This window comes from Lissotriton helveticus, chromosome 1_1, assembly GCF_964261635.1.
Source record: "Lissotriton helveticus chromosome 1_1, aLisHel1.1, whole genome shotgun sequence".
In the NCBI taxonomy this organism is placed as follows: Eukaryota; Metazoa; Chordata; class Amphibia; order Caudata; family Salamandridae; genus Lissotriton; species Lissotriton helveticus.
Genome location: NC_136057.1, coordinates 145,440,072 through 145,453,020, shown reverse-complemented (window position 1 = coordinate 145,453,020; position 12,949 = coordinate 145,440,072). Strand labels below are relative to the sequence as shown.

Below are 12,949 nucleotides of genomic sequence, written 5' to 3'. Positions count from 1 at the left end.
GGAAAAGTTACATTTGAACCCAATGGCGGGAAAAAACTATCTAAGGATGGAGTTGATGCCCATGCGCACTATCACCTATCTCGTGACTGCAAAGACTTTTTCCAAGACAACAACAACCTGCAAACATCCGAGCCCAACACCAGATGGCGATCTAATGCCAAGTGTGAGATCTGCAGTTTATGCCTCAAACAGATATTTTATTTTTCTAAACTGGTGTAGTGTTTTCACTGTGGTACTGTGAGTGTTGGTACAAATACTTTACCCATTGCCTTTGGGATAAGCCTGTCTGCTCGTGCCAAGCTACCAAGGGGGTGAGCAGGGGTTATCTAAAGTGTGTATCCCCCTTGCTCTGACTAGAAGCACGGGTCCCTATTTGGACAAAGGTACCTACCTCTGCCAACTAGACACCCCCCAGTTCTAACAGCGACATAAGAAAATAATACAAAACGCACACCTGGAGCATCCGAGGTATAAACAACTGGTCTGAAAACAGGAGGAATAGAGTACAATGAAGGAGGAGGCACAAAGAGGGGCGGCCACCACTCTTGCATAAGGACACCTCTTTTCAAGCTAGCAACAGAGGCTTGCAGGGAACAACCTGCTCCCATGGTGCACAAGGCACGCTCTGATGGGCACAGCCATCACTTCTGCCACAACTTGAACTGAGGACCTGCCAACCTCAAGTAAGATGCCCACTGGTTAAACTGGGAAAAGTAGCAACATGCCTGCCTCCTTCCAGCCCTCCCAAATGGAGAACCCACTGGAATAAGAAGACCCCAGAATGGAATGGAGTACCACCTCCCAGGAGGAGCAGGGACATCACATGCCACCCATGAAAGCACAGCTGGTACACAACATACACAGTGACCCACAGAACAAGCTCCACCCGCCCATGGCTCATGTGAGGCCGAAGGCCTCGGCCACGCTCAGAGAAGTCAAAGCCTCAAGGAATGAAAATAATCTGCAGAATCTCCAAACACTGCAAGGCTCTGGGCTTCGAAGATTGAGCACACTATACTATCTATGCAGCAGGGCTCCGATTTAAATTCCAAATTTAAATCCTATGAGCTTCTGCCACATAATCTATTCCATTATGGCTATGGTAAGGGTTGGAAGGGGCGGGAAGAAGGCCTCCGCGACGGTTCACTGCACAGTCAGCCTTCCTGCCCCAGAACTCTATCCTACATTTAGCTGCAGCAGCCCCAAAGGTCATGTAATACCAGCGCCATCTCCCCTCTAATCACTCACTGACTCCATTGTTGCCTCTGACCCTGTGACGCGGTCCGCTGCCTTCTAGGGTGGTTCATGCTACACTAACTCCTCACACAAATATATCCATCTGTGCCCACACATTTGAACAGTGCAAAGAGATAGGAGGGGAGCCCGAACCAGCACAGCCCGTGCCGCCTGAAGACTGACCCACCCACCAGACCCATAACCAGCACAACCCCTGCCGCATGAAGACTGACACATCCACCAGACCCATAACCAACACAACCCCTGCTGCCTGAAGACTAATGCACCCACCAGACCCATAACCAGCACAGCCCCTGCCGCCTGAAGACTGACCCACCCACCAGACCCATAACCAACACAACCCCTGCTGCCTGAAGACTAATGCACCCACCAGACCCATAACCAGCACAGCCCCTGCCGCCTGAAGACTGATGCACCCACCAGACCCATAACCAGCACAACCCCTGCCGCCTGAAGACTGACCTACCCACCAGACCCATAACCAGCACAACCCCTGCCGCCTGAAGACTGACCCACCCACCAGACCCATAACCAGCACAACCCCTGCCGCCTGAAGACTGACCCACCCACCAGACAATTAACCAGCACAATCCCTGCAGCCTGAAGACTGATGCCCCCACCAGACCCATAACCAGCACAGCCACTGCCGCCTGAAGACTGACGCACCCACCAGACCCATAGCCAGCACAGCCCCTGCCGACTTAAGCCCCCACCAGACCCATAGCCAGCACAGCCCCTGCCGCCTGAAAATCAACGCACCCACCAGATCCATAACCAGCACAGCCCCTACCACCTGAAGACTGAACCACTCACCAGACCCATAACCAGCACTGCCCCTGCCGCCCCCACCAGACCCATAGCCAGCACAGCCCCTGCTGGCTGAAGCACCCACCAGACCCATAGCCAGCACAGCCCCTGCCGCCTGAAAACCAACGCACCCACCAGACCCATAACCAGCACAGCCCCTGCCGCCTGAAGCATCCACCAGACCCATAACCTGCACAGCCCCTGCCGCCTGAAGACTGACACACCCACCAGACCCATAACCAGCACAGCCCCTGCCGACTGAAGCACTCACCAGATCCTTAACCAGCACAGCCCCTGCCGCACCCACCAGACCCATAACAGCACAGCCCCTGCCACCTGAAGAATGACGCGCCCACCAAACCAATAACCAGCGCAAACCCTGCAGCCTGAAGACTGACGCCCCCACCAGACCCATAACCAGCACAGCTCCTGCCGCCTGAAGACTGACGCATCCACCAAACCCATAACCAGCACAGCCGCCTGAAGACTGACGCACCCACCAGACCCATATCCAGCACAGGCCCCTGCCACCTGATGCACCCACCTGACCAATAACCAGCACAGCCCATGCATCCTGAAGAACCCACCAGACCCATAACCAGCACAGCCCCTGAAGACTGACGCACCCACCAAACCCATATGCAGCACAGCCCTGCCGCCTGAAGACTGATGAACCCACCAGACCAATAACCAGCACAGCCCCTGCCGCCTGAAGCGCCCACTAGACCCATAACATGCACATCCCCTGCCACCTGAAGCACCCACCAGACCCATAACCAGCACAGCCCCTGCCATCTGATGCACCCACCAGACCCATAACCAGCACAGCCCATACAGCCTGAAGAACTCACCAGACCCATAACTAGCACAGCCCCTGCCGCCTGAAGACTGACCAACCCACCAGACCCATAACCAACACAGCCCCTGCCGCCTGAAGACTGACCCACCCACCAGACCCATAACCAACACAGCCCCTGCCGCCTGAAGACTGAAGCACCCACCAAACCCACCACCAGGAGAGCCCCTCACGCCTGAAGACTGAAGCGCCCACCAAACCCATAACCAGCACAGCCCCTGCCGCCTGAGGACTGACGCACCCACCAGACCCATAACCAGAACAGCCCTTGTCGCCTGAAGACTGAAGCACCCACCACCAGCACAGCCCCTCAAGACTGAAGCGCCCACCTGACCCATAACCAGCACAGCCCCCTCAACACAGACGCACCCACCAGACCCATAAACAGCACAGCCCCTGCCGACTGAAGACGGACGACCCTCCAGACCCATGACCAGCACAGCCCCTGACCCCTGAAGACGGACTACCCACCAAACCTATAACCAGCACAGCCCCTGCACCACCCGCCAGACCCATAACCAGCACAGCCCCTGCCGCCTGAAGACTGATGCACCCACCAGACCCATAACCAGCACATACCAATGCCGCCTGAAGACTGACGCACCCACCAGACCCATACGCAGCACAGCCCCAGCCGCCTGAAAACCAAAGCACCCACCAGACCCATAACCAGCACAACCCCTGCCGCCGGAAGACTGAACCACTCACCAGACCCATAACCAGCACAGCCCCTGCAGCACCCACCAGACCCATAACCAGCACAACGCCTGCCCCCTGAAGCACCCACCAGACCCATAATCAGCACAGCCCCTGCCGCCTGAAGACTGATGCACCCACTAGACCCATAACCAACACAGCCCCTGCTGCCTGAAGACTGATGCACCCACCAGACCCATAACCAGCACGGCCCCTGTCGCCTGAAGACTGAAGCACCCACCAAACCCATAACCAGCACAGCTCCTGCCACCTGAAGACGGACGCACCAAACCCATAACCAGCACAGCCCCTGCCGCCTGAAGACTGACGCACCCACCAGACCCATATCCAGCACAGCCCCTGCCACCAGATGCACCCACCGGACACAACCAGCACAGCCCCTGCCGCCTGAAGACTGATGCACCCACCAGACCCATATCCAGCACAGCCCCTGAAGACTGACGCACCGTCCAGACCCATAATCAGCACAACCCCTGCCGCCTGAAGGCTGACGCGGCCACCAGACCCATAACCAGCACAGCTCCTGCCGCCTGAAGACGGACGCACCAAACCCATAACCAGCACAGCCCCTGCCGCCTGAAGAGTGACGCACCCACCAGACCCATATCCAGCACAGCCCCTGCCGCCTGAAGACTGACGCACCCACCAGACCCATAACAAGCACAACCTCTGCCACCTGACGCACCCACCAGACCCATTACCAGCAAAGCCCATGCAGCCTGAAGAACCCACCAGACCCATAACCAGCACAGCCCCTTCCACCTGACGCACCCACCAGACCCATAACCAGCACAGCCCCTGCCGCCTGATGCACCCACCAGACACATAACCAGAACAGCCCCTGCCGCCTGAAGACGGACGCGCCCACCAGACCCATAACCAGCAGAGCCCCTGCCGCCTGAAGACTGACGCACCCACCTGACCCATAACCAGCACAACCTCTGCCACCTGACGCACCCACCAGACCCATTACCAGCAAAGCCCATGCAGCCTGAAGAACCCACCAGACCCATAACCAGCACAGCCCCTTCCACCTGACGCACCCACCAGACCCATAACCAGCACAGCCCCTGGCGCCTGAAGACTGACGCGCCCACCAGACCCATAACCAGCACAGCTCCTGCCGCCTGAAGACCGACCCACCAAACCCATAACCAGCACAGCCCCTGCCGCCTGAAGACTGACGCACCCACCAGACCCATATCCAGCACAGCCCCTACCACCTGATGCACCCACCAGACACATAAACAGCACAGCCCCTGCCGCCTGAAGACTGACGCGCCCACCAGACCCATAACCAGCAGAGCCCCTGCCGCCTGAAGACTGATGCACCCACCAGACCCATAACCAGCACAACCTCTGCCACCTGACGCTCCCACCAGACCCATAACCAGCACGGCCCCTACCGACTGAAGACCCAGATGCACCCACCAGACCCATAACCAGCACAGCCCCTGAAGACCGTCGCACCCACCAGACCCATACCCAGTACAGCCCCTGTCGCCTGAAGACCGCCGCACCCACAAAACCCCGAGGTAAACTGGACCTCGTCACATGTTCACATTTACTGTGGAAGGTATTTTGTCTAACATGTATTGTCGCTGCCCATAACATACCAAGACAAGAAATATAGGTAAAATAGCACCCACTCCACAGCTACCGTCACCGTCAACCCCCCCCCCCCGTCACCCCCTCATCTTGGGCCCTTATGAAGAGTATCATCCAGCCAGGGTTGCTTAACCTGGCTTCCACTAAGCCATTGGCTTCCACTAAACCATCCTGCTCCAGCCAGGGTTGCACCTCCCCTACAATAAATACAAAGGGATTGAAAGTGACATCACTTTGGTATCAGGCGCGCCCTCATAGCTCAATCATAGTGCAAGGATCTTCCTTGGAGACCGTGGTGAATGTGAAGGTTCTGTGCAGGGGTGACGTGTTAAGTCACAGGTCTGAGGGCCTTGCTAGCGAGCAGCAGACTGATGCTAAAGGCGCCATTGTTGCAAGACGTGGCTCACAGGGGGGAGCTTGTGATCCTAGTAACAGTGGGAGGAATCTACAGGCTGTTTCTGCTGGTCTCAATAATGTGAATGTGACTGGTGAGGGGTGAGAGGTGCATCCAAGTTCATCTTTTGAAAGGGATCCCCTGCTACAAGCCACGCCTGTCTGTAGTAGGCTGCTATGAGCCCTGAGAAGGAATTTCGGGGATACTAAAAAGTGACTCTCTGGTATTAAAATAAAACCATGCATCTCCCAACGAGGAAGACAAGGTCTGCAAGTACTGAAGATGGATCAGGCTGTCAGCTCCACAGCTGTAGTCCTGGGAAGCCATCTCCTGCTCACCATACAGGCTGCACCAACCCAAGATTCAGCCTGTTTGTGAAGAGTGCTACTCCCCATACTATGATTGACATTTCCACAATACAAAACTAGGAGAACCCAAGAGCTAGACTTACATTTGGAAGCAGAAATAACTTTACTAGATACCACTGCAAGCAACCAGCGCTAGAAATGAACCTGGATTTCAGGGAGATGGACATACCTCCAAGTTAGAAGTCAAGTATTATTGTTTTCAGAACAAGAGGAGATGAAGACACTAAAAGTAAGTTTTAAATGTAAAAGTCTAATGTGGGTTCCAGTTTCCGAGACAAGCGCTTACCCTACCAGTAAGGAGTGTGATGAGGAAGACAGATGAAGTTATAGTACTGGCTACTTCCACCACACAAGCTTTAAGAAAAAGTATTAAAAGGGTTGGAAATACTAAATGATGACCTACAAGGTCGGGCAAACAAGACACAGTGTGGGTACTCCAGGAATTATCCAACACACTGATGTTAACCCGGTCTACAGAGTTTCCTGCATCCAAAACCATGGAAGTTCATCTTGAAGGTAAGATACCAGGTGTTGGGTTTGTCGATAACACCTCTACAGGGCTTTGATCTTTTGTTTAGCAGACAAGGGTCTTATTTCTACTACCATCAAAAAGCGGGGCAGAGCTTTGTGGAGAAGAGGCTTGGAGGGATCATCGGAGAAAGATAAGGAAGAAGAAAGTTAGAATTCTTCTTTGAGGAAATTCTGAATTAATGTTTAGAGATGGGCTGCAGTGGAGGTGTGGGGGGAGAGCTGATAACCTGAGGTCAGTATCTAATGCACGTGTCGCCAACCGGTCTCGCCAGCTACCAGTAGTTCGCAGCCTTGAGTTTATTTTTAAATAAGCACAAGGCACATTTTCCTTTTAAAGTTTAGTGTTTATTTTACGTTATTATCTTCCAGCTGCAGAAAGCAGGGCCTAATAATGAGCAGTGCTGGAGTCAGAGGTATGTCCCAGGGCACAGGGATGAAGAACTAAAGCACTGAGGTATTTAAATCTTTAACAAAAGCCCTTGCCAACTCAATATTGGAGCATGAGAACAAAATGATGGTTCTGAACGTTTTTAAATGGGAGAAAATTAAAATGAAGTTAACTTTTCATTTTAATTTGATCCCACTTCAAAGTGTTGCATTTACAAACAGCAGGCCTCTCACTCCCAGTGGACACTGTGCCATATTTAGAACTGAAAACCACTGTCATTGTTTTCAAATGGGAGACCATTAGTCTTTGGCTTTATGGACATTCATCTTAAATTCAATGAGAGTGGGGGTGTCTGGTAACATTGCGCGAGTGGCTAGGCCTTCAGCAGCTCACAATCATTTTCACTGATCAGAAGTAGCTCTCGCTACAGTAAAGGTTGGAGATCCCTGACCTAATGTAACCCTGCCTTACAATAAACATCTTAGAACTACCTTGTTTAGAAAGCATTTGACACTCCGTGAAAGCACTAGTGAATAAACCCCTCCAGAGACATCTGCGATTAGGTGAACCTGCCCAACCACCATACACAGGTTCAAGCTGCCGTAACCCATCAGTTTCCATGTAAACCATCATCTCAATTTTCATTTCATATTTTTTAAGACACGCTGAGGTGGCTATAAGGTTGATATGTCAGATTAAAAAATGTATGAATAGCATCAATAGATTTTTTTGTCTGAGTTGCAAATAGCAAGTGAACTATCACTGCAAAGAGGTCACTCCAGGTATGTGTCTACAGAGCGACGGTAACGTGAAGCATCTCCTGTGGGATGGAACAACCAGTGAATGTGTTTTCTCTGTCAGCGATGGATTCACACATCACCAGCACGTCAAAAAATAGTTAATTTTATTTACTTACGTAAATAGGATTCTATTGTAACAACCCCATATCACATTAAATGTCAAAGCCATTTTGCTTTAGTTTCGATGTCCTCGATCTCTCGACTGAGCAAAAGAGCTATTCCACCAGTCAACTAGAACCATGCTGATGCAGAGAATGGTTTCCCCAAATGGACAGACTCCGGTTCCTGCTGATCAGAGTCGCCACAAAGCGTAAGAAGAACAAGCACTTGGGCTCATGCTCAGGGCGAGCAGGAATTCAAGGCCATGAGAAGACAATCCGTTTCATCTTCTGTCTTGCTGCATCCCCTTCAGTGATGGTGCAAACCCCCCAGGGTGATACACCAATGTTATTGCTCTCCATCGCTGTCTTCTGCCAATACCTCTTGGCTGACGCCGGTCCGGTTTGCAGTGCTCGTCTGAGACAGAACAGAACCGAAGAACAAAGAACGGAACTGGGAAAAGAGAAGATAAAAAGGATTTACATTTGGGTTAAATTCTTTACTAATCCCCTCCCTTCAATCCCCATGATGGGCTACTCCCAGCTCTCCATGCTAATATTCCCTGATGGGCTAGTCCTCGCTTTACCACACAACTACACCATGACAAAACTGTGACAGAGGGTGAGTTAAGTCTGCCCAACAAAATGCCCCTTGGGATAGTCCTACCTCACGCCCAAACTCCATGATCTAAATGATAGACTCTGACAGACACAAGCTACATCTGTCTATTCCCTACCCCTTAAACTCCACCTCTTAAGAAACCCATTCACCAGACTGCCACATCCCACCTCCTCAGTTATTAAACAGTCTGAGCTCAATAGCACAAATTCCAAAGCAGGCAGTCACAGTACAATGCTTTCACCATCATGGGAATTCCAAACAGGAATTCTCGTTCCCAGTGGCCCGTAAAGTTACAGCTCAGATATGAGGAAACATTTCGCTGTAATATTAGAATTAGTGAATGTCACCCTTGTTCATCTCCCGTAGTGATTTCAGCAGCGCAGCTGAACCAACAAGAGCAATTCATCTGCACAGTATTTATCTAATCGGGTTGCAATGGTTTGAAAGTCTCTTTCAACAGTACACTGAGAAATATAAGTGAAGCAAAGCGGTGATGGTACCCCAATCAGCCCCAATGTCATCGTCTGATTCCTCTGTACACTGGGAAGAGAAGCTCCTCCCTCAGGGTTATTGATGTCCTTCAAAGACTGCTTGATGGGACCACCTCAAAACACAATTGAGTTCTCCGTGTGAGCCGCATGAATGCTCATCCATTGGGACACTCCGTGGGATGCTTCGAAGGAGAGCAGCCAACAGATAAAAGTCACATAAACCTAGTTGAAAATAAAACATTCTCTGAAAGCAGACCAACTGAAGCACTTTTAGCCCAACTGAAGCACTTTTAGCCAAAGGCCGCAACCACCACTGTCAATTGTGTTCAAGGGGACGAAGATAGTGTTTTCAAAACTGCCCTAGGAAAGTTTTCACAGACCAAAAGACAGAATAATCACCTACATTTGGTTAAATATTTTGACCTCTAGACTTGAGATAGCCAGGTTTAGTGCGTGTTAAACACCACACATCCATCTACAAGAGATGACACAAATAGCGAAAAATAACATTAAAATATAGGATTGTCCCATCATTTTATGTGCAGAGACTCCGCACTCGTTAAGATACTACTCGTAAATGCTTTGTGAATTGTAAACCATCTTAAACTTACACGAAAGTGCACGTTGACTTTCATGAATCATGCCCTAATTTGGATGTATGTCGTTACTACGCATGCTTTTACAACGCATGCCTTTACCACGCAGGTTTTACAACGCAAGTCGTTACAACGACTTGCGTTGGGGGGCGCTGGATAGTGAATAGTTTAATTTACTATTCCAACTCCAGTCCCCGTGGATAGTCGGGAAGGTTTTGGATAGTAAATTAAACTATTCCCTATCCTACAGTGCCCCCCAGCGCAAGTCGTTGTAACGACTTGCATTGTAAAAGTTGCGTGGTATAGGTACTGCGTGGTAAAAGTTGCGTTGTAAACGCTGTTCCCCCCTAATTTGGCAGCAAAGACATATGTTCCTTGGTACATCAAGAGTTCAATGATCTTCTGTAGCTCAAAACCTGGTTCTGCAGTACACAAGGTCACAGACTCACGAGTTAGGTCTTTGATCTGTAATGGTCTTTTTATTGTTTGATTTGAGAAAACTCAAAAGACGACAGGTGCAACTGCAATCAGAACCCTCTATAGGACGCCGAGGTGTCCCTCACAAAAGTCCTCACCCAGATTCCCATTTTAAATTATTAACAAGCTGTTGTGTGATGTCAGCTACTACCCCATCCACTCTGGAGAAGGATCACATCTAATTGGATTACAGATGTTAAGCAGCAAACTAGAGTTACAGATAAGTAAGATTTTTTTTGCAATGCGATACAGTGACATACCTATTATATCTTGCACATTGTGACAATGGTTACTTTCTTAAGAATGTGTGTTAAACACTGAAGAAATCATTAAATTCCCAGTATTTGCTTGGATCAGCAGAGTCATGTGTACTCAAGGTATTTATATTTTTACTCGTTCATTCATGTACCACATTTGCACAAAACTCAATTGGTCAAGTGGTTGTCCTGGCTCTAGTGAAGGTTGAAAAAGATAACCTGAAATTGAGTGAATCAGATTGAAGTTAATAAAGTTTTTGACAATTTCTGGAAAATAGGATGATTATTCTCAGTAAGAATGACAATTGACAAAAAATGTAGCTTTTTAGCGGTCAAGAAGTGGAAGACCCGTCACCAATGCAGAACTTTCAGATTGGAACGCTGAACAGTCTGGATGATGAGCGGCGTGTCAGAGATGGAACATGAAGTCTCATTGACAGGACATACGGGGAGAAGACCCTTCGGAGAATGATGGATCCCTGTCACTAGTGTAACAGCTCCAACATGGTGCGATTCACAACTATCAACCAGTTTAGACCTGTGCAGGTGCCCAGAAATACAAGCACACTATCGGAGGTCAAGCAACAAGCGAGCTGCAGCTCTCTGTACTGGGGTGAATGTATGACATTGTTCTGCATTCTGTCCATCAACTGTTGTTTTTGCATTTGTCACCCCGAGTGGGACGGGTGTGCTCAGACGTGAGTCCCGTGCTCTCCACACCACTGAAGTCAAGCTATTCTGGCTGATGACGGCTGATAGCCAGAAACCGGTCCTAGGATGCTGGATTCCGGTCCAGGGAAGACATGGCTTGGAAGTTCGGGCTGGACTGTTCCCATGAGGCACAGGGTCAAGGCTGATTTGCATATGGCCATGTCTGAACTGGGGTGGTGTGGAGTGCAAAAAAACGATGGATTTAGGCCCAGATCTCTGTACTGGGGTGAATGTATGACATTGTTCTGCATTCTGTCCATCAACTGTTGTTTTTGCATTTGTCACCGCGAGTGGGACGGGTATGCTTAGGCGCGCGTCCCGTGCTCTCCACACCACTGGAGTCAAGCTATTTTGGCTGATGACGGCTGATAGCCAGAAACCGGTCCTAGGATGCTTGATTCCGGTCCAGGGAAGACATGGCTTGGCAGTTCGGGCTGGACTGTTCCCATGAGGCACAGGGTCAAGGCTGATTTGCATATGGCCATGTCTGAACTGGGGTGGTGTGGAGTGCAAAGAAACAATGGATTTAGGCCCAGATCTCTGTACTGGGGTGAATGTATGACATTGTTCTGCATTCTGTCCATCAACTGTTGTTTTTGCATTTGTCACCCCGAGTGGGACGGGTATGCTCAGACGTGAGTCCGGTGCTCTCCACACCACTGGAGTCAAGCTATTCTGGCTGATGACGGCTGATAGCCAGAAACCAGTCCTAGGATGCTTGATTCCGGTCCAGGGAAGACATGGCTTGGCAGTTCGGGCTGGACTGTTCCCATGAGGCACTGGGTCAATGCTGATTTGCATATGGCCATGTCTGATCTGGGGTGGTGTGGAGTGCAAAGAAACGATGGATTTAGGCCCAGATCTCTGTACTGGGGTGAATGTATGACATTGTTCTGCATTCTGTCCATCAACTGTTGTTTTTGCATAAATCCATGGAGTAAATACAAAGATATCTCCTCTGCTACACTGTAGTATTTATCAACCCAACACAGACACACCAGAATGCCTGCTGCACTGGCTTACGCTTCGTGGATATGAAGGACAGCCGCAGAGAGACAGACAGCTGTCAGGTAGGGTGACAAGTGTTTTCCGTGGTAACCCCCTGCCCCTCCTACCCTCATGTAAACACAAAGTCATCTGGAAGAGAAGCAATGGGTCCAAGTCATGGCAGGGCATAAGGATTGGACAAAAGAAAGCTAGTACGCCCTCTCCCTAGTGAAGTAGAGAGAAAAAAACAACACTCAACTAATTGTGTCCTGTCAAGAAGTCTTACCTGATATAAAGGACCACACAGTGTACCTAAAAGTCTCTTCCAGGGGTTGGAACGCCGTGATTGAATGCACAGTTTACGCCTGTTCATCTGCAAAGCCACTGAACAGGAGCGCTCCAAGACCATGTTTAAAGAAGCAGGAATGGAGAAGATTCTCAAAGCAGACTTGAGTTCTATTCACAACAGGTACCCAACTTATACAGACAAAGGTGCACGGTTACTACATGTAGGGATTTTGTAAATATCCTTGGAGGTAGGTAAGGCTGAACGGAAGGGAAATGCTCAGATAGTGGTACACACCCCTAAAGGCCAAAGGAAAGACTGGAATGTCAACAGAGGCCCCCTGCAGGTACAGTGTGCAAGGACATCTTCCCTTCAGAGCGGAGGCTAAATTCAACCGAAAGAACTAAAAGCACATACAATATCACCTGATGGTCAAAATCAGAGTGTTTAGACCCAGAACTCCATCGGAGTCAAACTATTCAGAACAGGAGTTCCAGGTGGTGAAAGAGACCTCTGGGTTAGCTGCCCCAAATTATTCAAACTGTATTTGCTACTAAAAACCTATTTATTTGTGGCTCACCGACAAGCATCTTCTGCGGCATACATTCCCATGTACATGAATTTAAAGAAAATCCAACTTTCAGATTGGGACTCCAACAAAACAAACAAACAAAAAAAAAAGAGTATAGCACCAAAGA

At 49.9% G+C, this 12,949-nt stretch overlaps 1 protein-coding gene and 1 long non-coding RNA gene across 5 annotated transcripts in view; one reads left to right on the top strand and one right to left on the bottom strand.

Moving 5' to 3' along the window:
• Nucleotides 1-12,949, top strand: part of LOC144774517 (uncharacterized) — a 268,418-nt gene that overhangs the window by 16,128 nt on the left and 239,341 nt on the right. The window lies entirely within an intron of this gene.
• RAD9A (RAD9 checkpoint clamp component A) overlaps nt 6,862-12,949 on the bottom strand; it is a 65,776-nt gene continuing 59,688 nt past the window's right edge. For all 4 annotated transcript variants that reach the window (XM_078659183.1, XM_078659133.1, XM_078659180.1 and 1 more), the window contains exon 12: nt 6,862-8,278. In XM_078659183.1, coding sequence (XP_078515309.1) covers nt 8,174-8,278 — 105 coding nt within the window. In that variant the 3' untranslated portion in view covers nt 6,862-8,173. The remainder of the gene's footprint in view (nt 8,279-12,949) is intronic.